We start from the raw sequence: 12,101 nt of genomic DNA, 5'->3' as shown, positions 1-12,101 counted from the left end.
GCCTGTTCTGCTCCCCACTCTGTCTCTGGTGAAGCCTCTCACCACCCCTGCACCTCTGGCCTGTACCCTAGTTCTGCATGCACAAATAAATATTAAAAAAAAAAAAAGAATAGAAGGTATGAGAGATGCACATGTGGCGTAATGTGAAATAAGCGTAAGTGTGTAGATTATAAGGATAACAGTGAGTGAGGAATGGATATTCACACTGTTTTTCTCAGCTCCTTGGGAGAAAGCTTCCACATGCGTAGCAAGGCTCCAGAATGCTGCTGTTGAATAATGAACAGTCAACAAAAACCAAGATAAAGAGCTGAGGGGGGCGGGGGTTGAGGGGGAAAGCTGTACTAACAAAGGTGTAGTGTATTTTACTGCTAGAGAGGAGTGGGCGTTGGGTTGTAATGAATGGGGAAAGGGTCAAGCCTGTGGTAACTGCCGCATGGAAAAGAAGGGGTGTGGAAAGGATGAAATAAGTGTGTTGCTGGGGGCGGGAGGTCTGTCTGCCTGCAGCATTACAGTGAGTCTGGATCACACAGACCCTCAGCTGACAACCAGGTTATATGTGTATAATCTCACTCCTCCCAGCACCTTTGGGAGAAGAATGATTTCTCTATTTTACAGATGCGAAAATAGAGACGCTAGGTCCCATAACTGTGTCTTAAAACACAGAATCTCCTAAGAATACTTTTGAAAATCTCCAGTCTATGCTATATACCCTCCGGATGTATCTATTTAAGTCACAGAAAACCAGATGTGTGATCTTTTGGCATCAATATACCGCTCAAGGATAGTTACCTCTAGCAGACTTCTGGTTAGCATCAAATTTTATTCCTTGGTAAAGTTCCAATGAGATTAACCCATAGGCCACCATCATCACGATTCCAGGAATCAGAAAGAGGATGAGTAACAGGAATGTGTGCCTAATAAAATGAAAAGAAATTCAATAACCAGCCCCACCAGTATTTCAAACTCAGATGGGATGGGTAAATAGGATTCATCTCCATTTAAACTGGTCTGAGCAAACACATTCATTACAAGTAGTTAATATCCTTGGCAATTCCATGTCTGGAGATTCAGTCATCACAGTTGTTTACTTCTTTTCAGATAGTCTCTTAGGAGAGACTAGTTAAACTGGAAAAGTCTGGGTAATTCTGTGGTTGAAATTAGTCTGCATATAAAACTAGCGAGAACTTAAAGCAGTGAGAGCATGAGGGTTAGATAGCAATAAAAGTGTTCCCAAACAGAAATTATAATAGGTGACATCCACTGGGGGCATTAGGCTAAATATTGTGTGTGTGTGTGTGTGTGTGCACATAAACTTATAGTTGCTATAATATATAAAACAAAATCATATATAAAAAGGTATGCTAATGCTTAGCCTAGTGTGTAAATACTTAGCCTTATTATCTTTAGCTTACTTATATACTTACATGTATTTAACTTCCATAGTAGCTTTTGAGGTCGGTGCTATTATCCTAATACCTATTTTTCAAATGAGAAAACTGAGACTTAAAGAGGTTAAATAATTTGTCCAGAGCCACACAGCTAATGGTAGATTTGGGATTTAATTCAAGAAATATGATTCTACAACCTATACTCTTAAGCATACAACATACCACTTGCTGACTTTTTACCAACAGAAGAATCAAATGCATAAGTAGGAGTGATGGAAACCTTGGTTTTGCGAAGTCTGGCATTCGATTCTTTGGCCTTGGCATAGTGCATGCTTATTCTAGTGCCCGGAGGGACAGAGCTATGCTTCCTCTAAACACATTTGATTCCTGAAGAATCACAGCCTCCTCCTCTATGGATCTGGGCCTTAAATCACTCTTGCAGTCTGGCATGTGTAAGGTTACTTGATTAGGCCATAAAATTGTCAGAGGTTCATAGAGGCTGGGCCATTTCTCATTCAATTGGACATATTTTGATAAGATTCCTTTCAAAGTCTTGGAAATAATCCTTCTCATTTGCCACATAACTCTTTGTGTGTGAGTGTGTGTGTATGGACATGTGTGTGTACATACTCCTTGGTTAAAATTAAAAGAGGGAGGGAAAGAAGCATGAATTGTCTCTGTTTTGAGCCATTTTTTGAATGTCTGTTTTCCTTCTAAAAATTGGTGGAATTAGTAAATATAATACCTGAGCTGACATCTTTTTTTTTTAAGATCTGTTTTATTTATTTATGCACACAAAAACTGGGGCACAGACCAGCGGTGTGGGGGAGTGGGGGAGGTGGGAGGTATCTACTCAAAGAATACAAAAACACTGATTTGAAAGGAAATTTGCCTTCCCAGGTTCACAAAGCTCTGTTTCCAATAGTCAAGTTATGGAAACTTAAATGCTCCAGGAAAGGATGAGTGGATCAAGAAGATGTGGTGCATAGATGCAATGGAATACTACTCAGTCAACAAAAAGATACACTCATGGCATTTGAGACCTGAGGGGAGGGATTCTGATAAGCAAAATAAGAGGAGAAAGACAAATACCAGATGGTGTTACTTAGAGGGGAAGGGGAAGAACTAGGAAGGAGGGAGCCGCAGGTGCTTGGTGTGATGTTCTGTGGTAATAATACTTGAAGTGAGGAGTGGGGAGGAGACCAGATACTCCCAAAATACAAGCAACAATGCATTAACAAAGCATTAACTCAATTAAAGTAAGAGAAAACAAAAATAGAGCACTCTTAAGTGTCACCTCTCACTGGGACCCGAGAAAGAGGTTAGAAAGAGGCTTTTTCCTCGAAAAGCCTCTAGGAAACTGAATCCCGGCCACCCTGGACAATTCATTTCTATTGTTACCCAAACTGTAAAATTAGCTTACATCAAACTATGCAACTTACCAGGATTGCTGCATCACCGCATTGGGCAGCAGAAAGCGACACATGTTAGCTGTCTGGTTGTTATTTTTGGTAAAAGGCACCAACTCGCTATAAATTGGGTATGGTGTCATCAAGGTGAAGGAGAGGCACCAGGTACCTGCAATCACTTTCAGAGCATGGGATTTGGTCTGCCAGACCCGGGACTGTAAGGGCTTGCAAATGGCACCGTATCTTTCCAGAGAGATGGCCACCAGATTAAAGGTGGATACACTCACGGAGGTGCCTGGGAAAGGAACAGAGAACAGCAGTTAGGTTGGCTCAGAAATCCCAGTGTCTGCATACCAGCTTCTGATTTGCTTTGCTATCAAAGGAAAATGCTCAGAGGGTAAAGAAATAATGTGCATGGATATGTATACACATATGGACATATGTGTGTGTGTTCTCAAAGGAATTTAGTTAGTTAGAGAGGTATTTGCGATATATCTCCAAGCCGATGTTTAGATAAGCTTACTGACCTTTGACTATAACTATTTTGCTGCTTCCTAATTTACAACCAAGAGGATGACGTCTATTCCTATCCCACCTACAGAAGCATTCTAATTTTAATTCATTAAAAGAAAATATGATGCACCTCTCCCAATTATTAAATAAAAACCTGTTCTGGGATAGAATTTGCTGGGATTTATGGGACGTGACCCCAAAGAGTGATGACATTTAAGTTGGGGAGCACAGCTCCCGCTTGGAGTCCAGTCGGGATCGTGGGCCACGGTGAGGAGCAGCCGCCTTCAGACGAGCCACCTGCTTGGTTCCCTGTTACTGCCTGCCAGCAGCGGAATACATCTTAGCTGTTACTGACCGTATTGAGACGCGTACGGAACTGACTGACACAGAGCCCACAAAGTCATGGTGGAGTGGCAAACACACTGGGTATTAGCTGGCTCTTCATCTCGACTATCTTCTAAACTTTTTTTATTGAGGTGAAAGTGACGTGACATAAAATTAATCACTTTGAAGTCACCAGTTCTGCGGTCTTTGGTACAAAACAAACCTCATGTGGCACGACGACAAAGGTATTCATTGAAAAATTTTCACATACTCTGGGTAAGATTCTGAAAAAAATATTGCACCTGTATTTGTGTGTGTGTGTGAGCGTGCACGTGTGTGCATGCGTGTATGTTCATCTAGTGTAGTTCTGGTGCCATATACCCGCATCTGGAGGGACCTAGACAGCCTGGAGCGCTGGGTACTGCCAGCTGTTGCTACGGCTTCATTCTTTAACACTGGTCCTGTTCACTTAAGTCCTGTTATTATTTTCGGAGGGCTTGGACACAGAGCCACACTTCCTTAGTTAATTGTCCATGGCTTGCCGATCAGCAGTTCATCATCATTTTGCCAGAGCTGGGTCCGGCTTCCTCAGTTGGTAGAAATAAAGGCTTTTAAAACTTTCCAGGCACTTCAGACTGCCTCAGCCAGGCAGCGCTGCGTGCTTTGCCAGGCTTAGGTCAGAACAAAAAAGAGCTCCCCCCTCGTTTCCCGCCTCTCCTCCGCTTGTCTAGTTCTCAGAATGGGCAAAGGACAAGGCGACTTGGCCAACAGAGGGGACCCAGAGCCACGTCTTTGTTGGCTGAGGACAGCCATGGCCTCGCTGCCCACGGTGGTGGCTGTCACCCGGGTTCGGCTCTCTGCTCTGGGGTTGCTGCCTGTGTGTCCCTTGGGATGTGATGAACCTCTCTGTGCCTCTGTGCCCTCCTCAGGGAGAGGGAGAACAAATGTCTTTCCTTTTTAGGTTGGTTGGGAAATAAGATCATTAGAAGTAAAAGCACTTGTTACAATATCTGGTGCCTACAAAGTACTAACATATATTAGCTGCTGTGATTTTTTTAAAAATTATTTTCACCATCACGTTAAGTGAGAAAAGCAGAGAGATGCATAGCTCAGCCTATCAAGGCCAGTTTAGTGACTCCTCAGGCTCCAGGAGCAAATTAGTCTCCTTGTCTAGGGCAGACCTCCCACTCTGTCTCTGTCTGTCTCTGTGTCTGTCTGTCTGTCTCACTGCCTGAGGTGGCCCCAGTTCTTGGGGCAACAGGGAATTCTGAGAGGAGGATCTACATTTACAATGAAACTAGTTTTCAAATAACCCCTGCGCCTTAGGAAAGCAAGAGCAATAATAAAGAAACCCCTCCTCTACCCTTCACACATGCAGAAGTGAAGTGGGGTTGGGCAGAGCTCAGCATAAATCAATGGCTTCCAGAAAGGGGCAGAGCAGCTGAAGTCCCTCTTTCTAACAGAAGTAAGAGGGACCGGTCTCTTCTGTGGTTTTCCACCAACTTACTCCACTTTGAGAAAGCGACCCCTGAAATCTGCAGAGGGGGTGATCTAAGGCTGAGGAGGACGAATCCCCGTAAGACCAGCACTGTGTCCTGGCACAGAGCCCACACAGCCAGGTGTCTCCTTACGTACACGTGCGCGGATCAGTCAGGGCTTTGGGAAGATCTCGGGCTCAGTGGGGGCTGGGGCAAGTCACCAGCAGCAGCTCACCCATGAAGTAGGTGGTGGTCTTGCAAACGGCACTCCCGAAGATGAAATCCTTGAGCAGGTTGGGGATGAGGTTGAAAGGCATGCAGAAGAGGCAGAGCATGAGATCGCTGACAGCCAGGGAGAGCAGGAAGATGTTGGTGACCGTCCTCATCCTCTTGTTCCGAATCAGTACCGTAATGACCAGCGTGTTCCCCAGCACGCTGAGCAGGAATATCAAGGAGTACAAGAGAATTTGCACAGCCGGCTGCCACTCTACAGAGTGACAGGGAGGAGATGGTTATGAGAACAGAATGTTAAAACCTCAGCACGTGAAGCAAAAGGTTATTCCTTTTTTTTTTTTTTTTTGCAGGGATGCATATCATGCAGCCCTACTATGCCAGGGCGAATAATTTTTAGCAGAAACTGAGGACAGCACAGAGTGGTTCAATTGTTTCTCAAAGGTTAATTTGTTACAGGCTCTCTGGGAGAACCACTGTTGCTTAAGAACAAAGCTTCTCAAGTGAATAGCAATTGCCTTCTTTCCTAGCTGCTAAGTGGTATTTTGCTTTACACATTTCTTCACGCTGGACTGCCCCCTAGAAAAGGCAGTGGCTAGCTAGTGACAGCACCTTTTCTGTAAAGCTTGTAAGTTCCAGCTCTGACACTTGTTCACCCTGGTCGTTCCACTTCAGCGCCCCCCCATGCATTCACCCCAGCCCCCTACGCCCCAGGGAAGGGTCGGAAGATCCGACTCCGCTCTGTCTGCTCTTGGGGCGCTGATCCAAACTTCTGAATAGGGCGCTTTTCCAGCTGTGTCTCACCAAGACACTATTTTCTTTACCTTTGCCTTGGCTGATGTCCCTCTACTTAGTAGTTTTGGGAACTGAACTAACAGGCTCCGACACCTACCTTTGGAAGGAAGGGGCCGATCCAAGCAGAAAAGCGTGTCGTTTTCCACCCGGAGGTCGCAGGGAGGAGAGATGTAGCTTCCATTCCCAAGAAGGCTGTCGACCACGTCCATCCTGGTCTGCTGCGTCCCCCCAAGTGTGGGTGCGCTGACGTTCACTCCCGGCTCATTCCTCTAATGACAGTCTCCAGGAGGCCACCTGCCGAGGGGGACAGGGGGGAGGGACTGCCAGGTGGGGGCTTTGGCGGCCATTCCTAAAGGCATCTTGACTTCTCCACGCTCAGTTCTGCTCGGCAAACACTCCTGTCAGAAGGCAAGCCCAGCCCGCCCCACCGAGGCCCACCCCTCCCATCCTGGCCGCTGGGGCCCTGAGCAGGACAGCCGAGCTGGAGTTAACCCTTCCCAGAGACTCGCTGCTCGCGCACACACGTGCACACGCGTGGACACACACGCACTCGGACACCAAACACTTGCTTCCCGGTACCTCTCCTCTATGGAAACTCACCAGCCCAGGCATCCGCAGCACAGAGCTCACACTGGCTGTGAGAGACAGGAACAATTAACACGGTAACAGATATGATAATGCAGACTGGGAGGACCAGAGGACAGGGGGGGACTGTGTTGCTACCTCCTTATATAAAAGCAATTAGTGCCTTTTTAGCGTTGGACCCGAGCCCAGCAATGTGTGTGGATCTAAGTGCCGCCAGGTTGTTAAGTTGTTACCAACCACAGAGTTATTTCTTGTGGTCTCTGCCCTGGTTATCTGAAAGGACAGGGGAGACTTGAATCTCCGTGCCTGGATCCTTATTACATATAAATGTTCATTCGATTTTCCACCCGTTCATTTTCTTCCTCTGTCCATTCATCGGGTGGGCATTCATTGAGTGTCCAGCTAAACCCAAACAAATAAGAGCAAGGTCATGTCAGTGCCAAACTCCATGAAGAAAAAGAAACAGAGATGCGTGATGGGGAGGACCGGATTGGGGCTGCTCAATGGGGTAGTCAGGGAAGGCTTCTTGGCGGAGGGGACTGTGATCTGAGATCTGGAAGAGGAGGAGAAAGTTGTAATGATTTGGGGAAATATATACAGGAAGAACAGAGGCCACAGCTGGTACAAGGGCCCTGGGGTGGGAATCAGATCGGCCTTTTTTTTTTTTTTTTAAAGATTTATTTATTTATGCATACAGAACTGGGGTACAGGCCAGAGGTGCAGGGGCAGTGAGAGTCTTCACCAGAGACAGAGTGGGGAGCAGAACAGGCAGATTGATGAAGTACACTGCTGAGGGGAGCAGCGGGCGGGTCAGGAGAGGTCTGCTGCTCCAGGTGGTCACCTCCAGGGTGGGGACCGAAATCATGCTGAAGTGGCTTTAGCTTCTCAGTGCTGTGCTTTAACCCGCTGCGCCACCAGGGAGGGCCCAGATTGGCCTTCTTGAGGAATAGGTAGGAGTGTGTGGAAGTGAGGGACAAACAGTGGAAGGGAAGATTAGAGGAGGGTCTGGGCTTTCTGTGAAACTCAGTGATGCTTGAAAATCCTTCATGTACAGATTTTGTCTTCAGCTCAGACCCTTGGGAAAGCAGGTGAGAGCAGTGGGCCCTGTTTCTGAAACACTGCCTGGCTTGACTGGCCTACTTGCTGGATACTCCGGGGCAGGTAAACTGACCACGCTCTCCGCTTACGGAGCTACATTCTCTGACTTTGCTGAGTCCCTGCCGGACACAGGTGATGCTTTACTGTGGAGGCTTAGGGTGTGGTTTGCAAAGACTGCTTCCTCCTTTCTTTGAAACCTCGGAACAGCTCATGTTTGAGGCTCTGAGACATCCACTGGGGGTGGCGGGTGGGCAGCAGCAGCTGCTTCACCAGGAGGCTTGGGGGAAGGTCCTGCCCCTGGGTCAAGAACAGGGGTCCTGGCTTGGTGTTTGCCCTCCTGGACTGATGAGGGGCCTGATTTGGGGCTTGCTATTCCCTCCCTGCCTCCTCTTTCCCCTCCCTGACTTTCCTGCTCCTCCCTCAATTCTATTCTGTTAAAGGTGAGCTGGAAGGGAGGGGCCATGTGGGGGGATATAGGGTGCTAGAGATTGTTAGACTCACAAGGAGAGGCTCTTGGGAGTAGCTTTACAATCTAGCTGTCCTTTACAATCTAGCATCCCCTGCAAACACCCAGGTTAATGTTAAAAACTGGAGAGCCCCCCTTTCTGATAATTCTGATCCTTCAGCGCCAGGCGAGGGGATCTGTATTTTTATCCGATATCCTTGGTGACGGGAGGCCAGGAAGCTCAGGATCACCTTTCAGGAAGTGCTCAGGAGCCATTAGCGTGCCTGAGCTCAGGCAGAGGGCCCGCTGCAGGAACCGAAACCCAGTCTCCACCACTACTAGCCAGCTGTGCACTGTGGACAAATTTCCTCACCTTTCTGGCCTCAGCTTGTGCTTCCTTAAAATGGGCCTGATGTAACACTGCCTGTCAACAGAGCACAACCAGGAAAGCGCATGTAACAATGTCTGGAACATAGCACCGGATCATAATAATTACTAGTGGCCAAGACTAATACTAGGCATGCTCTATTCAAGCCCATTATTGTCATCAGAGAAAGGATCTGCAGGTCCAGGGCCCTAACACAGTGCCTGGCATACAGTATGTATTTGGAAACGTTTATGAATAAAACGTGAAAAGTTAGGAAATGCAATCTTTTATTGCTTATCATATCTTCTCCAGGGGCCTCTATATCCAACTGGATTTTTCACCCTGAGTTTCTGAGCCAGTGTTACCTAAGGGTTAAACTAAAAAGCAAGGAGCATTCCAACAGAGGCATTAGGAGCTGCAAGGGGAAACAGATGCATTTAGCAGGGTATTAGCTGTTCTTCCTCATCACAGCCGCTGTTTTGGATGCAGGGACCAGCCAGGAGCAAAGTTGACACAAATCCTACCCGTAGGAAATGCTCATCCACGGCTGGAGATAGCCCACAAATACGTGGATGAAATGGAAGAGCCCCTTTGGCCCCAGAACCCCATCTTCTGGTTGGATACAATTTATTAAATTGATAAAAATTGACAGAAATTTACTAAATTGAGCTGAAATGGTTTAAGAGCCCCCCCACCCCCGCCACTCTGAGACGCATGGTGTTGGGAACAGCCTAAGTCTAGGCGATTTCTATGGTCCCCTGAAATGCTTTAGGGACTATGGACTCTTGTCTGGCTACTGCTGTCTTGCCAGGACAGAGCACGCGCAATCTCTGTGGGTTCTTGGAAGAAAACTGGTAACTGCTTCAGGAATCCTTTTTCATAAGAAACAATGGTTCTAAAACATCTCAAAGATTTATATGGATTTCCCCCTCATTTTACTATTACTAACATTAGTCTCAGGCTCATGGTAAATTTTCATATACTTGATAAGTATAAATATAACACAAATAGATCTCAGGGTCTGTATAGCATAGGTTTTGTGTCACTGTGGTGCTTCTTCCAGAAAAACAGTCCCGGAGGCCAAGGTAGCTAGCCGGTAATTGCACGTTGCAGGATTTATAACTCATAGGGCAGCCTGACATTTCTTAAAGTCCTCTGGCTTCTACTGCAATTTCCCAGCATTCTGCAGGTAAGAATGTCACTCACTAAATTCCTCCTTCTCTTCCCAAAGCTACTCTTTTATCTTTCCCTTCCTCTGCTAACCTAGAGGGTCACTCTGAAAGTGACCTCTGCTCTGGCTACACTGGTTACTGTGAAACGTGGATATGCTGAAATTCTGGGTTCGTTCTGCACCCCACAGAGGACTGCAGGGTTCGCCTGAAGTTCTCCCATTCACTGTCCTTGGAGAAGTCATGGTGGTCCTTTCTGGTGACCACGTCCCTCTCCTCCTGTGAAGGAGGTAGGAAGGAAGGGCCATCTCTGCCAGGCCGGCACTGAGCACTCCAGCTGGTTCAGGCAACTGATTCCACCCATGTCAGTCTCTAATCCCTCACCTGTGAGCTGGGCGGGCAGAGCAGTGGGAACACCCCTCTTAGAAGGCTGCTTGGCTTCCTCATGCCACATGTATGGAAATCACTCTTCAGAGTGTGTGCTATGTCACAGGGGCTGAAGCAGAAATAATAATAATGAATTCTAGATCGTGAGGGAACGAGGAACATGATTATCTGGGAGAAGAATCTTCTACACAGGGTGTTTGCTTTGTCTGAATATTTTCATTATTTGACAGATACGCTACTTAAAGAGATGATAATGATGTCTAATTGGTGAATGGCTATCATAAGTTACTTCTCTTCCTCCCGTTGGTAACTGGGCATCTCATTGGATACCCATGTGATGGGCTGGCTGCAGTGAATGCCCTGTCTTCCAGCTTCTCTGTGTCCAGACTGGGTTCTTTGGCAAGGTGCTGGCCAGAGGGTTATAGGAAGAGAATGGGTGTGTAGCTTGAGAAGTAGTTTTGCAAAGAGCAAGCCTGTCCTTTTGAGTCCTTTTTACCCTTCCTCTGGCTAGAATAAAGATGTGAGGACTGGAGCCAGAGCAGCCACTTTGTAGCCCGAGGTTGGTGCTCTGTGTTGAATGGAGCAGAAACAGATACCAACAGAAACCTGGACCCTGATCATCTTAGAAGTGATAGGACCCTGATCATCTTAGAAGTGATATACCAACCAGCCCCATACTGCTTACCTTTAGATTTCATCAATGTGAGGAAGGAAAATAAATTAACTTGATGAAGGCAATACTATTTTGGATTTCTGCAGCTTTCAGCCTAATCCTTTCTAAAACACAGAATTAGAGTCTGCATGTTCTAGTTTCTGATCTTTGCTTACATGGCCCTTCACCTGTACTCTATTCATCTCAACAGCTTTCCCCTCACAGCATTGACTCATATCCCCCCAGGCTTCAGTGTCCCTGGGTGATGCCCTAGCACCTAATCAGGGTCTACCACACTAAAATGTGGCCCAAATTCATTCTTCCTCCAGGCTTCTCATTTTACTACCTTTATTACCTTTATTACTTGGTCTTCTGAGTTTCACAGCCATGCTCCTCGATGGTTTTTTCTTTCTTGGGATGCAGATAATTGTGCAGGTTTTTTGATTTTCTCTCCACTGTTACAGCTCCGGTCCACCCTCATCTCTCACTAGAGAATTGGGCTGCCCCTAACTCATCTCCCTGCTCTCCCTTGAACCCCTCGAATCTCCGCAATATGCAGTAGTCTGAGTGGTGCTTTAAGCCCACGGACCAGGATGACATTGTCTCCTGAAACTCTCTGCTGATCCAGTGAGGGGCTGCAAAGGCCCGTGTCTTCCTCTGTGGCTTCACTTTATGCCTCTCTGCCAAGCCTCCCCCAGTGCCACTCCCTTTCCCACCCCCTTTTCTGACTCCCAGAGTTTTGTAGACAGTGTGCCCATGTCTATGTTCATTTCCTTCATGGCTGTAGCATGAAAGGACACCTGGAAGTAACTCTCAGAGTCTGATGGGAACAGAGACCCAACCGACAACCTCCCACTGCCCTCTGGCCCTCAGCACAGCTGTGGGTGGGGGGGCGCGCTTGGGAGTCCTTGAGAACCGAGGTCGGGAGTCCCAGAAAGGAGACTCACCTGTAGGCAGACTCTAGGGGGACATTTGGGGGCAGAGTCTGGCTCTGCTAATTTGAGAGTCACTTAAAAAAAAAAGTTTATTTTTACATCATTTTATGCCTTTTTCCATCTCCGTTGGATGGGCTTCCCACCACGAATTCACCCGTGTGCCATCACCACAGAGTCAACTTTCTTTCTTTCTTTCTTTCTTTTTAAGATTTATTTTTATTTATTTGTGCATACAGAACTGGGGTACAGGCCAGAGGCTCAGGGACAGCGAGAGGCTTCACCAGAGACAGAGTGGGGAGCAGAACAGGCAGATCGACGAAGTACA

The 12,101-nt window shown here is 47.0% G+C and overlaps 1 protein-coding gene across 2 annotated transcripts in view; it reads right to left on the bottom strand.

Moving 5' to 3' along the window:
* Nucleotides 1-6,785, bottom strand: part of CCKAR (cholecystokinin A receptor) — a 10,206-nt gene extending 3,421 nt beyond the window's left edge. The window contains exons 1-5 of one of the 2 annotated variants that reach the window (XM_012724294.1): nucleotides 6,739-6,785; nucleotides 6,236-6,432; nucleotides 5,348-5,599; nucleotides 2,831-3,092; nucleotides 790-914 (exon numbers count right to left, since the gene is read on the bottom strand). In XM_012724294.1, the coding sequence (XP_012579748.1) occupies nucleotides 790-914; nucleotides 2,831-3,092; nucleotides 5,348-5,599; nucleotides 6,236-6,347 (751 nt within the window). In that variant the 5' untranslated portion in view covers nucleotides 6,348-6,432; nucleotides 6,739-6,785. Of the gene's footprint in view, nucleotides 1-789; nucleotides 915-2,830; nucleotides 3,093-5,347; nucleotides 5,600-6,235; nucleotides 6,700-6,738 lie in introns of those variants that run through there. The other variant, XM_004681361.2, reaches the window with a different exon arrangement.
* Nucleotides 6,786-12,101: the final 5,316 nt, after the last annotated feature.

This window comes from Condylura cristata, unplaced genomic scaffold (assembly GCF_000260355.1).
Source record: "Condylura cristata isolate star-nosed mole 26May11 unplaced genomic scaffold, ConCri1.0 scaffold00012, whole genome shotgun sequence".
In the NCBI taxonomy this organism is placed as follows: domain Eukaryota; kingdom Metazoa; phylum Chordata; class Mammalia; order Eulipotyphla; family Talpidae; genus Condylura; species Condylura cristata.
Note: the sequence above shows the minus strand (reverse complement) of the source record. Positions and strands in the feature narration are given on the sequence as shown.